At 35.7% G+C, this 15,985-nt stretch overlaps 1 protein-coding gene across 1 annotated transcript in view; it reads left to right on the top strand.

Moving 5' to 3' along the window:
- The window catches only part of LOC109056629 (protein NLRC3-like), a 29,093-nt gene extending 13,548 nt beyond the window's left edge, over nucleotides 1-15,545 (top strand). Inside the window, exons 6-7 of the mRNA XM_042765437.1 lie at nucleotides 13,065-13,108; nucleotides 13,273-15,545. Of these exons, the coding sequence (XP_042621371.1) occupies nucleotides 13,065-13,108; nucleotides 13,273-13,643 (415 nt within the window). The 3' untranslated portion in view covers nucleotides 13,644-15,545. The remainder of the gene's footprint in view (nucleotides 1-13,064; nucleotides 13,109-13,272) is intronic.
- Nucleotides 15,546-15,985: the final 440 nt, after the last annotated feature.

The following is a 15,985-nucleotide window of genomic DNA, read 5'->3' as shown; positions in this document are numbered from 1 at the left end:
TGTAGATCACCAAAATTGTTTTTTTCCTGTTCCAAAGGGTAGTACGTTTATAGTTACAAGACTTACTTACTACAGGTGAAATTTTGCCATTATCTCCCTTACTGTATGTACAGTATATAATAATTATTTAAAAACAATTACTGTAAATCACCAAAATTGTTTTTTTCCTGTTCCAAAGGTTGTAGTAAATTTGTTTTTTCAAGACTGACTTACTACAGGTGAAATTTTGCCATTGTCTCCCTTAATGTACGTACAGTACACACTCATTCTTAAAAAACAATTACTGTAAATCACCAAAATTGTTTTTTTCCTGTTCCAAAGGTTGTAGTACGTTTGTAGTTACAAGACTTACTTACTACAGGTGAAATTTTGCCATTATCTCCCTTACTGTATGTATAGTATATAATAATTATTTAAAAAACAATTACTGTAAATCACCAAAAGGGTTTTTTTACTTTCATGTTCCAAAGGTTGTAGTAAGTTTGTAGTTACAAGACTGACTTACTACAGGTGAAATTTTGCCATTATCTCCCTTACTGTACGTACAGTTCACACTCATTCTTGAAAAACAATTACTGTAAATCACCAAAAGGGTTTTTTCATGTTCCAAAGGTTGTAGTACGTTTGTAGTTACAAGACTTACTTATTACAGGTGAAATTTGGCTAATATCTCCCTTACTGTATGTACAGTATATAATAATTCTTTAAACAATTACTGTAAATCACCAAAAGGCTTTTTTTCATGTTCCAAAGGTTGTAGTATGGTTGTAGTTACAAGACTTACTTACTACAGGTGAAATTTTGCCATTACCTCCCTTACTGTACATACAGTACACACTCATTCTTAAAAAAACAATTACTGTAAATCACCAAAACATTTCCAATTCCAGTTCCAAAGGTTGTAGTACCTTTGTATTTACAAGACTTACTTACTACAGGTGAAAATTTGCCAATATCTCCCTTACTGTATGTACAGTATATAATAATTATTTAAAAACAATTACTGTAAATCACCAAAAGGGTTTTTTCATGTTCCAAAGGTTGTAGTAAGTTTGTTTTTTCAAGACTGACTTACTACAGGTGAATGTTTGCCAATATCTCCCTTACTGTATGTACAGTATATAATAATTCTTTAAAAACAATTACTGTAAATCACCAAAAGGGTTTTTTCATGTTCCAAAGGTTGTAGTAAGTTTGTAGTTACAAGACTTACTTACTACAGGTAAAATTTTGCCAATATCTCCCTTACTGTAAGTACAGTACATAATAATTCTTTTTTAAAAATACTGTAAATTACCAAAAGGGTTTTTTCATGTTACAAAGGTTGTAGTACACTTGTAGTTACAAGACTGACTTGCTACAGGTGAGATTTTGCCATTATCACACTTACTCTATATACTGTATACTGGTCACTACTGAATATTTTTTTGGTAAATACATTAGCCACGAGTAGGTATTGGAACTGCTGTTGTTTCTACAACATATTTTCTTAATTGATACATAAAACAAAAACAATACACAAAAGATTATTTTTTTATTCAAAAATTAAATCACATTCTCACCATTATAACAACCTTTTCAAATCTTAAAGTGCAAAATGACACATACTTTTTCACAAAGTTTAAGTTACCTTTCAAATGTCCATATTGTAACACATTACCAATATTTAAGTGGACTTTTTTTTAAACTAGACACACATTGTGCAATACCACTGGGCATCCTTTCCAAGTATATTGTCCTGAGACAGTCCAAGGCAGCATGCATGGAACCATCGTTGGCACTGTTCACACTGTATCTTCAAAAGTAAACAGAAATGTACCATTAAAAAGTAAACACATGCACAGTTGATTGTACATGTTTAGTACATGTTTAATCAAATTTTAGTTCAATATACATACCCAAAGAGTGTTGGATTTTGCCTCCTTACATCCACAGTACGAACAGTACTCCTCCTTGGATTCTACAGCAGATTTTATTTATTTATTTATTTATTTATTTAATAAATAATGCATGTTGCATGCATGTATGTATGCATGCATGTTGAACAATAATTTGTATAATGTACTAAACTGTTATTTAGCCCTCTTATTTTTACACTAATACAATTCAATAAGTTGCTTGAAATGTTACTATATATATATATATATATAAACAACTTATATATATATATATATATATATATATATATATATATATATATATATATATAATTTAATTTTAATTTACTTTAATTTAAATATTTCAATTACTGGATGCTTGGTACATTACCTGATCCATTAAGAATATCGTGTGCCATCTGTTGTCTCACTTCCTTGATACTATTTTCATTTGGATCAATGTTGAAAGCATGTGGAATTGATGGAAATTTTTCAATCACCTCTCTTGCCATCTTAAAAGAAGTAAATGTTAAATGAAAAATGGTTAACTTTGGCGTACCAGGTTAAATATACCTTGCAACTTATCTGGGAGAAAAGTTTCAAATTGTCTGTAGACAAATAAAAAATGTATATTTCATCATAAAAATGTTGTAAGTATAAATAATGAATAATTTGTATTGACTTCATAAATGCATTTAAACAAACAATAAAAATCACCTGTGCAACAAACACCCCACAATTTGTTGCATCTTGTTGCACTGTGTGGTCAATGGTGCTTGGTTTCCATTTGATTTTCAACCAGTCCCTTTTGCTATGTAGATTGAACCTTGTCTTGAAATATTGTCTAAAAGGAAAGGAAAAAATTAAAGGAAAAATTAAAAAAGAAATGTGGAAACATGACGTTCCTCTTCAGGAACTCGAGCGCTTTGAGGAAATGCCTTTAGCAAGATCAACTCTGAATATCGTGTGCAATCTGTCCAATGGAAGGGCGTGACATTACGGGCGGGGTGACGTAGCGACCAGGAAGCTAATAAAGGCACGTGCCACGCAGCTGACTTCAGCTTCGCGTTGTAGCAGAAATGACTCAAACCAGACAAATTAAAGAGTCTATCAGGGCTGTGGCAGAAACACGAGCTGAATTCCTCAGTAAGGCAACAGGAAGTCATAAAACATTCTGTGTCACAAGTCCCAAGCAAGATAACCAACCAACCAATGCTTTCACAGAACAGCTTTCAACATTAACACCACTAGAACAATTATTTACAATTTCAATTCGAAGAAGAGAAATTTGGTGTCAAATTTGTTGTTCGTAATGGAAATGTAGCGCTGGACATCACATGTAAACCCATGAGAGTTAAACACTTCCATTGACTTCCCCCCCACCTTGCAGAACCAGACTGAAATTCCTAAGGGGGGGAGGGGGCTTTGAACCTCTGGTCTTCACAGAAGTTTTTGTCAAGAGAATGACAAAGAAACTGTCTTTTGTACATATATATGGACCAGAATGAACTCAAAAAGACTTATAAATGAATCAGTCCATCGCTTCACTCCATATTCATTAATGTGTAACCCACACATTTGCCTATCATGTTATAATCACTTATTGTGTATGTCTTTTAATAACTATGGGCAGGGGCGTCACTAGGCCCTTTTTAGGGGGGCTTCAGCCCTTCAGCCCAACTTCTGCCCAGCCCCCCTAAAAAAAATATTTGATCGCTTCAGTCCCCTTTAAAAAAACTCATTTGAAACGGCGGCAAGCTGCGTCAAGTTTCGGCTCCTCCCCTTATCTGAGTCTGCTTGGATTTAGCGCATTTTTCAATCTGCAGGGGCGCCGAGCAGAGCGAACATCAGAGAGCACAAGGTGTGTGTGTCGTGTGTGCGTGCATTTATTGATAGATTGCTAATGCTATGATATTACATCTGCATCGGTGCAGTTCTTTGTCATAAATGCATTGCAGTTTACATAATGTAATGTTACTGGAGCATTGGGAGCACACGGGACGGCTCGGTTTCTCATCCAATACCAATACGTTTCGCTGCGTTCACCTTCAGCCCTTGTGTGATAGTTGTTCTTTATTCCTACAAAAATGAAGTGATTAACACCCATGAAAACATACTTTAGATTCAGAAAACGATCATGATTAGTTTAATTTACTTTTTACAATTACAGACATATTATAATGTATTTTGACACTACATTATGCAGCCATGCACAGAAATGACACACATCATTGTCTGAAAGCACTAGGATGGCCCAGAGAGAGAATGAGGAGTTATTTTGTTTTGTAATATTAAAATATAGTTTTTATATTAAGTAATAATGAATCAGGAGGAGTGTCATGATACATAAATTAGAGTAAGCGTAGAGTAAAGGGATTTTTGATTTTCTTGATTTATACTATTTATACTAGATTTGTACTTGATTTATAGAAGTGGCAAATTGATAATTCATGTTGTTATTTTTAATAAATAGAAATAAATATAGAACAGATTAATCATATTGCCAATAGACAATTACATTAATACATGGTTTGTCTATATTCTTAATGAATATTAGCTGGTTAGTTAAAAGACACAGGTTGATGCTCCCAATGAAAGACCAGTAACTGGGCTGCAAGACTGCTGCTTCTCACCGACTGCTTCTTCATTTTGGCTTGTTTTTCCATTACTTCTGATAGTTAACCACAGCCCCCACTTAATCCATTGTCCAGCCTCATACCTGTGTTGTTTATATTGCTGATATGGATAATCAAAGTTTATGGCTATTATGTTATTTTCTGGTTAAAATGTTATTTAATTTTGTCAGAAAAATTCCTATCTGAGGTTTGTATGTGAGCATAGAAATGCAAACAGTAAAATGTTGTGTTTGTACTGGAAACATGTGTACGTGTGTTTGTACAGTGAATGAATCAGGAGGTCTTCATTGTAAAAAAAAAAAAAATCAACATTCCCTATTTTCTAGTGGTCACATCCAATAATTATTTTTTTATTACAGTGTTGTATATGGCTCAGTCAGTACTCCTACTCCCATATATGAAATACAGGGAATACAATGGAATAGTGGATTGCAGTAAGGTTAGTAGCATACCACCCTACCCTAATAGTCAAATAATATTTTTTTAATCATACCCTTATTGGGGGCCGAGCCCCCCTAAAATCAAAATCCTAGAATCGCCCCTGACTATGGGATAGCTTAAGGATACATAGTCATGTCTAGTATCTATGTAATCGAATCTGCTTGCTTGAAATAGTCCAGACAATCATTTATTTGTCACATGTATCATATTCTGGTTATAGGAATCATGTCCAAAATTATACCCTGCAAGAGCGGGAAAATTCGGACCACATGCTTGGTAAGATAAACATATGATTTATGATGCCCTGGAGCCAAGACAATATCTGATTGGTCAAGACAACATTTGAGGTGTGGCCAACAGGCCAGTTTAAATACTCAGGACACCATAAAATCTTGCTTTTAGATGTTAGCCTTGCTTCTGCTACTAGTCATGCCTGCTTTTAGTCTCTAGCTATGCTTCTGCTATTAGTCATGTCTGCTTTTAGTTCTAGCCTTGCTTTGCTATCAGTCATGCCAGCTTTTAGCTTTGCTTCTTAGCTTTAGCTTTTAGCCATGCTGTTTGCCATCACTGTTCTTTGAGCACGGTTCCAGCGTGTTTCAGTCTGCACGCCTGCTGCTACTTAGCCACGATGAGAAGAAACACAACTTAGTCTCATCAAACTTTACTTCTTTTCTTTTCCGTTTGAGAGTTTCGTGTTCTGAGTTAAGTTTTGTAATGTCGAGTTTCAACTTCAACCCGCACACAACTCCGTCTTCAGCCAACGCCCAACCAGGGCTTCCCAAGATGTCACTTCAGCGACTACTGAACTTCCAGCCAATCAGCGACATCGGACAACAAAGGGGACTCCCTTTTCTCAGGAGACACAATTAACCTCCAGACTGTGACCTTTACTGGTGTATCTAATATAATTTTAACCTCATTGAGGAGCTAAATGCGAGGGCTAATTACGTGATTGATGTTTGTTCATGTCTATGCAATTTAACGTATTGCTGTAAACCTGGGATTCCATATTTCCATTCTCTTAAACTCATCTTTCCCTAACTTTCGATCTTCCTGCAACTTGTGTGAATGTGTGCGTACGTGCGTTTATGTGTTAGATTAGTTTATATGTCTTAGATTTATCTAATAAAGCCTTATTCATATTCAAAAGAGAAGTATCTTGTGTTTTGTGCTTACAAGTTAATGTCTTAAACTGCCGATCTTGTTACTGTGCTAATTGATTGTGTTTTCACTATACTTCGGATATTAATATCCAGCGCAGATTTGATGTTAAACGGCTCGTCCAACGTGATACCTTTTGGCCTCCTGCACATGAGACCCCTGCAGTAGTGGCTCAAGACCAAGGGATTTTCCCCCGAGGGGGAATCCATTACGAACTATCAAGGTCACGCGGCGATGCCTTAGTGCCTTAGACATATGGAAGAGACCTTGGTTCTTGAATCAGGGCCTGGTGCTGGGAGCTCTTGGTCACTGTGTAACGCTAGCAACAGATGCGTCCCTCATCAGTTGGGGTGCGGTCATGAGTGGCCACCCTGCCTGCAGTCTGTAGAGTGGTCGCCATCTGACATGGCACATCAATTGTCTAGAAATGCTAGCGATGTATCGAGCATTGAGATATTTCCTCCCAGACCTGAGAGGCCGTCATGTGTTGGTGCGCACCGACAACACATCGGTGGTCTCTTATATCAATCACCAGGAGGTCTTTCTTATACAAGCTGGTATACCCGATCCTCCTGTGGTCCCAGGGCAAACTCCTCTTGTTAAGAACAGTATATATTCCTGGGAGATTGAATGTGGGAGCAGACATGCTGTCGAGACAGGGGCCGAGGCCCGGGGGAATGGATGCTTCACCCCGAGGTGGTGGAGCAGCTAGACAGATATTTGGCAAAGCTCAGGTGGACCTCTTCGCGACGCAAGAGACATCGCAATGTCCCCTCTGGTTCTCTCTAGTTCACCCAGCTCCACTGGGACTAGATGCCATGACACAGACCTGGCCGAGGCTTTGTCTGTACACCTTTCCCCCCATCGTGCAGAGACCACCAGCTTGACCCTGTTAACTGCCCAGTTGCTACAGTTCTTGAGTTTCTCCAGTCTAGGCTCTCTGCAGGGTTAACTCACTCCACCATAAAGGTGTACGTGGAGGCCATAGCTACTTACCATGTCCCTTTCAACGGTCAGTCAGTGGGTAGACACCCCCTAGTTACACGTTTCCTCCGCGGTGCGCTGAGGCTGAGACCTCCAGTACGGTCCCGTGTTCCCCCCTGGGACCTGGGTTGTGGTGTTAGAGGCTCTTTGTAAAGCTACATTTTCATTTTCATTGGAGATTCATGACATCTCAGATAGACATCTGACCCTTTAGACTGCCCTGTTACTGGCTATTACTTCTCTAAAGAGAGTTGGAGATCTTCAGGCCCTCTCGGTGGCCCCTACCTACTTAGACTTTGCCCCTGGTATGGCCAAAGCATTATTATACCCTTGAGCGGGTTATGTTTCTAAAGTTCCCTCTGTTACGCCACAACCTGTCGTACTGCAGGCCTTCTGTCCTCCTCCCTTTCGGGAGCCAGACCAGGAGAAGCTAAACTGTATGTGTCAAGTTCGAGAGCTGGACGCATATGTCCACAGAGCTGCCCTATGGAGAAAATCTGACCAATTGCTTGTTTGCTACGGTCCTCCTAAAAAGGGTTTTTGGGTTTTGCTTCTCTACTCGAAGCTGAAGTCAGCTGTGTGGCACGTGCCTTTAAAGCTTCCTGGTCGCTACGTCACCCCACCCGTGACGTCAAACCCTTCCATTGGACAGATTGCACACGATATTCAGAGTTGATCTTGCCAGGCGTTTTTGTCTCATTTATCTTACTGAAAACGTCTGGCGGCTAGTTTTGAGTCTTTCATGTCATTTGAGACATCAGCTGGGTCAACAACAAATATCTTCTCTGACGTGGCATGAAGGAACTACAGATTAATTTCCCAGGTTGGTCCCATAACAGAAAATTAGAAGGAAAAATATGTTAATGTATTATTATTTTTTGTAATGTAACCACAGTCAATCCTAAATGAAACAATTTTCACCTGTTCTCTACAGTATTATTGTTAGCATTGAATTAACAGTACTAAAACTAAGGAATGACAAAAATTTTCAACTTACAACTGGTTTTACTTACCACAAACTTCCAGTGATTGCCATTTACAATTACAAATCCCACTGCACCATCATAATTTTCAAAGTTTTCCTGTAAAGCATTTTAAACATTTACAATGAATAAAATAAAAGCAGTTATACATTTGCAGATTAACAGGCTGTTGGAAAACCCTTTTGGTGATTTAAAGTAATTGTTTTTAAAGAATTATTATATACTGTACATACAGTAAGGGAGATATTGGCAAAAATTCACCTGTAGTAAGTCAGTCTTGAAAAAAAAAAACTTACTACAACCTTTGGAACATAAAAAAACCCTTTTGGTGATTTACAGTAATTGTTTTTTAAAGAATTATTATATACTGTACATACAGTAAGGGAGATAATGGCAAAATTTTACCTGTAGTAAGTAAGTCTTGTAACTACAAACGTACTACAACCTTTGGAACAGGAAAAAAACAATTTTGGTGATTTACAGTAATTTTTTTTAAGAATGAGTTAGTTTACTGTACGTACAGTAAGGGAGATATTGGCAAAATTTCACCTGTATTAAGTCAGTCTTGAAAAAAACAAACTTACTACAACCTTTGGAACATGAAAAAACCATTTTGGTGATTTACAGTAATTGTTTTTTAAATAATTATTATATACTGTACATACAGTAAGGGAGATAATGGCAAAATTTAACCTGTAGTAAGTCAGTCTTGAAAAAACAAACTTACTACAACCTTTGGAACATGAAAAACCCCTTTTGGTGATTTACAGTAATTGTTTTAAAATAATTATTATATACTGTACATACAGTAAGGGAGATAATGGCAAAATTTCACATGTAGTAAGTAAGTCTTGTAACTACAAACGTACTACAACCTTTGGAACAGGAAAAAACAATTTTGGTGATTTACAGTATTTGTTTTTTAAGAATAAGAGTGAACTGTACGTACAGTAAGGGAGATATTGGCAAAAATTTAACCTGTAGTAAGTCAGTCTTGAAAAAACAAACTTACTACAACCTTTGGAACATGAAAAAAACCCATTTGGGGATTTACAGTAATTTTTTTTAAATAATTATTATATACTGTACATACAGTAAGGGAGATAATGGCAACATTTAACCTGTAGTAAGTAAGTCTTGTAACTACAAACATACTACAACCTTTGGAACATGAAAAAACCCTTTTGGTGATTTACAGTAATTGTTTTTAAATAATTATTATATACTGTACATACAGTAAGGGAGATAATGGCAAAATTTCACCTGTAGTAAGTCAGTCTTGAAAAAACAAACTTACTACAACCTTTGGAACATGAAAAAAACCCATTTGGGGATTTACAGTAATTGTTTTAAAATAATTATTATATACTGTACATACAGTAAGGGAGATAATGGCAAAATTTCACCTGTAGTAAGTAAGTCTTGTAACTACAAACATACTACAACCTTTGGAACATGAAAAAACCCTTTTGGTGATTTACAGTAATTGTTTCTAAATAATTATTATATACTGTACATACAGTAAGGGAGATAATGGCAAAATTTCACCTGTAGTAAGTAAGTCTTGTAACTACAAACATACTACAATCTTTGGAACAGGAAAAAAACAATTTAGGTGATTTACAGTAATTGTTTTTTAAGAATAAGAGTGTACTGTACGTACAGTAAGGGAGATATTGCCAAAAATTCACCTGTAGTAAGTCATTCTTGTAACTACAAGTGTACTACAACCTTTGAAACATGAAAATAAAACATTTTGGTGATTTACAGAATTTTTTTAAGAATTATTATGTACTGTACGTACAGTGAGGGAGAAATTGGCAAAAATTTACCTGTAGTAAGTCAGTCTTGAAAAAACAAACTTACTACAACCTTTGGAACATGAAAAAAACCCATTTGGGGATTTACAGTAATTGTTTTTAAATAATTATTATATACTGTACATACAGTAAGGGAGATAATGGCAAAAATTCACCTGTAGTAAGTAAGTCTTGTAACTACAAACATACTACAACCTTTGGAACATGAAAAAACCCTTTTGGTGATTTACAGTAATTGTTTTTAAATAATTATTATATACTGTACATACAGTAAGGGAGATAATGGCAAAATTTCACCTGTAGTAAGTAAGTCTTGTAACTACAAACATACTACAACCTTTGGAACAGGAAAAAAAAAAATTAGGTGATTTACAGTAATTGTTTTTTAAGAATAAGAGTGTACTGTACGTACAGTAAGGGAGATATTGGCAAAAATTCACCTGTAGTAAGTCAGTATTGTAACTACAAGTGTACTACAACCTTTGAAACATGAAAATAAAACATTTTGGTGATTTACAGAATTTTTTAAAGAATTATTATGTACTGTACGTACAGTGAGGGAGATATTGTCAAAAATTCACCTGTAGTAAGTCAGTCTTGAAAAAACAAACTTACTACAACCTTTGGAACATGAAAAAAAAAACCATTTGGGGATTTACATTAATTGTTTTTAAATAATTATTATATACTGTACATACAGTAAGGGAGATAATGGCAAAAATTCACCTGTAGTAAGTAAGTCTTGTAACTACAAACATACTACAACCTTTGGAACAGGAAAAAAACAATTTTGGTGATTTACAGTAATTGTTTTTTAAGAATAAGAGTGTATTGTACGTACAGTAAGGGAGATATTGCCAAAAATTCACCTGTAGTAAGTCAGTCTTGTAACTACAAGTGTACTACAACCTTTGAAACATGAAAATAAAACATTTTGGTGATTTACAGATTTTTTTTAAGAATTATTATGTACCGTACGTACAGTGAGGGAGATATTGGCAAAAATTTACCTGTAGTAAGTCAGTCTTGAAAAAACAAACTTACTACAACCTTTGGAACATGAAAAAAAACCCATTTGGGGATTTACAGTAATTGTTTTTAAATAATTATTATATACTGTACATACAGCAAGGGAGATAATGGCAAAATTTAACCTGTAGTAAGTAAGTCTTGTAACTACAAACATACTACAACCTTTGGAACATGAAAAAACCCTTTTGGTGATTTACAGTAATTGTTTTTAAATAATTATTATATACTGTACATACAGTAAGGGAGATAATGGCAAAATTTCACCTGTAGTAAGTAAGTCTTGTAACTACAAACATACTACAACCTTTGGAACAGGAAAAAAACAATTTTGGTGATTTACAGTAATTTTTTTTTAAGAATAAGAGTGTACTGTACGTCCAGTAAGGGAGATATTGCCAAAAATTCACCTGTAGTAAGTCAGTCTTGTAACTACAAGTGTACTACAACCTTTGAAACATAAAAAAAAAACATTTTGGTGATTTACAGCATTTTTTTAAAGAATTATTATGTACTGTACGTACAGTAAGGGAGATAATGGCAAAATTTCACCTGTAGTAAGTCAGTCTTGTAAATACAAACTCACTACAACCTTTGGAACATGAAAAAACCCTTTTGGTGATTTACAGTAATTGATTTTTAAAGAATTATTATATACTGTACATACAGTAAGGGAGATATTGTCAAAATTTAACCTGTAGTAAGTAAGTCTTATAACTACAAACGTACTACAACCTTTGGAACAGGAACATTTAAACATTTTTGGTGATTTAAAGTAATTGTTTTTTTTAAGAATAAGTGTGGTACTGTACGTACAGTAAGGGAGATAATGGAAAAATTTCACCTGTAGTAAGTCAGTCTTGTAACTAAAAACTTACTACAACCTTTGGAACATGAGGAAAACCCTATTTGTGATTTACAGTAATTGTTTTTAAAGAATTATTATGTACTGTACGTACAGTAAGGGAGATATTGGCAACAATTCACCTGTAGTATTTCAGTCTTGTAAATACAAATTTACTGCAACCATTGGAACATGAAAAAATCCTTTTGGTGATTTACAGTAATTGTTTTATAAGAATAATTATTTACTGTACATACAGTAAGGGAGATATTGGCAAAATTTCACCTGTAGTAAGTCAGTCTTGTAACTACAAATGTCCTACAACCTTTGGAACATTAACATAAAAACAAACAAAAAAACTTTTGGTGAATGATAGTAAATTTTTAAAGAAAATAATTTGTTTGTACTGTACATACAGTAAGGGAGATATTGTTAGTAGGGACATATTGGCTAAATATTTTGTGTCAGTTTGCCCACAAGACATTTACTGTGATGTTGGAAACATAATTTGTATTAATTATTGGACTTCGTTCTGTACTGAGAGGTATATTTGCAGACGGTCCCTAAAGCAAGCCTAGGCGAATATCCAGCGAATATCAAACCTAAAACTAACTTTACCGCGCTGCATGAGCGAGACCAGTCATGACAGACTGGGTCATCAGACCAATCACCGCAGTTTAGCGTCACGCAAAGGAGGAGTTTGGAAAAATGAATCGTTAAACGAAACATTTGGGAGTCATTGCGCAAAAAAAGGAAAAAATAAATGCATATTTTAAGACATTGAAAGTGTTTTTTGACCTTGCATGCATGTCAACCTGTTGTTGGGAACTCCCAAAACCAAAATATGAACCTTTCATTAACCATACTAGGGGCACTTTAACACCAATGCAACAAAGTTCAGGCATCAGGAAAAAGGATGTGGGAACAGACAAATGGCTGACCTATCCTCTGGTCTTCCACTCTTATCACTTCACCTTCTAGATCCCCCGTTTCTCTTTCTGCTATCCTAGGAGTCTTGTGATACGCTATTTAGGATAAACATCATTAAAGGAACCACACATTAGATCATCTCTTGTGTTCAAGTCATTTTTAATTTGATCTTAGCTGCATTATCTCTCTCTGAGATCATCATAAGCAGACTTCTTTCGTTTTATTAAAATAGTAGTTCAGTTTTTATGCTTTACTATATTTTTATCCAATAAATTGTGAACTGTACAGTACAGGGTAGTAAATCATACAACCTGTGGAGACTGTCCTGACAATCAGCATGAGTGTTTGTGTGTTTATAGTGTGGATCATGGAGGAGACCGAATGACAGCAGGACTACGAAACTGTAGGTCTACAAACACACACACATGCACATTGGGTTTTCATATTTCATGGGGACATTTGTTCCCCACAATGTAGGGTTTACCTGGACCACACACACACACACACACATCTAGTGATTGTTGCTGTGTTATACATTGTGTTGTGTTTCTATCTTCTTGTGTTCAGATGCTTTTGATCTCACGCTGGATCCAAACACAACATACATTCGTCTCTGTCTGTATGAGGACAACAGGAAAGTGAAACATGTGAAAAAGTGCCAGTCGTATCCTGATCATCCAGACAGATTTGAGCACTATGAGCAGGTTCTGTGTGTTGAGAGTCTGACTGGACGCTGTTACTGGGAGGCTGAATGGAGTGGCTGGGTTATTATAGCAGTCACATATAAAGGAATCAGCAGGAAAACAGGAAGTGACTGTCAGTTGGGATTCAATGACAAATCCTGGAGTCTGTGGTGCACTGATAATGGATTTGCTGTCTGGCACAATAATGTCAGGACTGACTTACCGGCTCCTTCACTCCTGTCACACAGATTATGACTGTAACTCTACGTGTCGGCCGGCTCTCTGTCCTTCTACAGCGTCTCTGACACACACACACTCACACACTTACACACATTCAACACCACATTCACTGAACCCCTCTGTGCTGGATTTAGGGTTTATTATGCTTCTTCAGTATCGCTCTGTCAGATTACAACACCCACCAGTCAACCATAATGCCTATTAATGCAGAGTGTTCATCCCAGTCACATGTGAAACTCGTCTGCAAAATCACCAACAGGTGGGTGAATGGACAGTTACAGTAAATAAAGTAAATAAAGATGAAATAATGAAACAAATTATTGGTAATAATAATAACAATAATATTTAATTATAACACGTAATCTCATGTAATTATTTAGCATCTAAATGCTATGGTTTCAGCTGTTTGAGTACAGATAAATATTACAGTGATGGCAATGGTTGAAGTGTGCTTTTTTGGGACCAATAATTAAGTTTTTTATGCCTATTATCCTTACTGTAGGGTTTGTTATTCAATGTACTGCTAAGTGTATTCATGCATTAATGAAACAGTTCATTCATAAAGTGTTTGGAGAGCGACAAGGACAGTATGTACAAATGATTAAGTTGGAGGAAAATGTCTTTGATACCTGAAGAGCAGAGATAATTGAAGATGAAGTCAGAGAGTTGATGAATAATACTATACACACATATGACAATAATAGCTTGGATAACAAATTTTCTCATTTCAACATGTTATCAAAGCTCCTTTAAGAAACAGACACAAAAGCATTAGTTTTAGTGGGACACATTAGTAGATGCCCTTCTTCTGTCTGACCGGCAGACAATGGCAGTGAAATAAAGCCGGGTGTAATAACCTCATACATGTATCCAAAGCTTCTTTGCTTCAAAAAGCTTCATTTACGCATTGCTGCCATTTTGTGGACTAAAATGTTTGTACTATAATATGTTATCCCCTTAGCATTCTGTGTTTGCTCAATGATTGAATGTAAATGTACTTTTCTGACTTGTACTTTTTTGTTTGTGCGAATTACCTCAAAAGGATTTTACATGTTTCTCAGGGTAAGGTTTTTGTTTGTGTGTTTGTTTGTATGTTTTCCATTCTGTAGCCATCAAATTTTAAGTCTTGACTGCAACAAAGCTTGCACTGTTGTTTTCCAGGAAAAAAAGATGCTGTTTGTATGACACATTTGACCAGTGTAGCAGGGCGTGTGTCACAGATGTGCATGAGAACTCAAGAGGTGACATCAAAAACTGATCATGAAAGCAATGTCTGAACAGACAGGCTTTTTAGAATATCTATTTTAACTTGATGGTGGATTCAAAATGCAAGACCTATTAGTCAAGCTAGTTAGTTATTCTGATCATTATGGCAATCTGCAGACAGTGCAAAACCAGCATGTGTGTTTATGTGTGTCTCATTGCTGTCCGTCTGCCTGCCTGTCTCGTTTTACCTGTAATTTCTCAATATATTGAGTTATACATCAGATGAGATGTGTGCATGTTTTTTTTCTCCACAAATTCAAATTCTCTCCACATAGTTTAGCTTTCTAATACTTTGAGATGTTGGGAATATGGTTTATAAATTTGTTTTTTTTAAAATATTTCTGGCAAGTGGCAAGAGATTCAAAGTGTTTTTTGCACCTATGACTAGTGGTTTTCTTAGAATCTCCATTGTTGAGCACCCAACTTGAGCATTTTGTAAGTGACGTGCATGCTTTTTTTCGTTTTCTACTAGTTTTCACACTTTTAGGTTCCCGCTTTTGTGTGACTCTTGTGTGAGCTACTGAGAAATTGCTGACTGTTTAACAGATGCGTTTACATGAGATGCCTATAAGAGGACTGACATGATCGGAACGCAGCTTTATCTCATCATCCAATAAACATTTGGGTACTATAATGATATTTCTGCAGATATTTTTCTTTTTGTCATGCTGAAGTGAACCACTGAAGGACGATGGCATCTGTTAAAGAACTGCTCGTGAACTCGCTGAAAGATCTAGTAAAAGATGATCTGAAGCGGTTTCAGTGGTACTTAAAGGATTATAAGTGTGTTTCAAATTCTGAAATGGAGAATGCAGATGACTTAGACACCGTGGATAAGATGGTGGCATATTTTGGAGAAGCAGCAGCTGTGAAGATCACAGTGGACATCTTGAAGCAATTAAATTGAAATGCTTCCTCTTTTATTTAATAGAGTGACCTTTTAGAAGTTAAAATTTAATTATTTTTTTTTTTTTTTTAATATTTGACTGACTGTTAACTACTGTGATGGTTTTAATGTGAAGAATGAAGTAACTGTTTAATTCAAATGTAACTCTTTGCTCAGCTGATGTGTTTGTGTAATTACATGTAAC

Source organism: Cyprinus carpio, chromosome A1 (assembly GCF_018340385.1).
Source record: "Cyprinus carpio isolate SPL01 chromosome A1, ASM1834038v1, whole genome shotgun sequence".
NCBI classification, from domain to species: Eukaryota; Metazoa; Chordata; class Actinopteri; order Cypriniformes; family Cyprinidae; genus Cyprinus; species Cyprinus carpio.
Note: the sequence above shows the minus strand (reverse complement) of the source record. Positions and strands in the feature narration are given on the sequence as shown.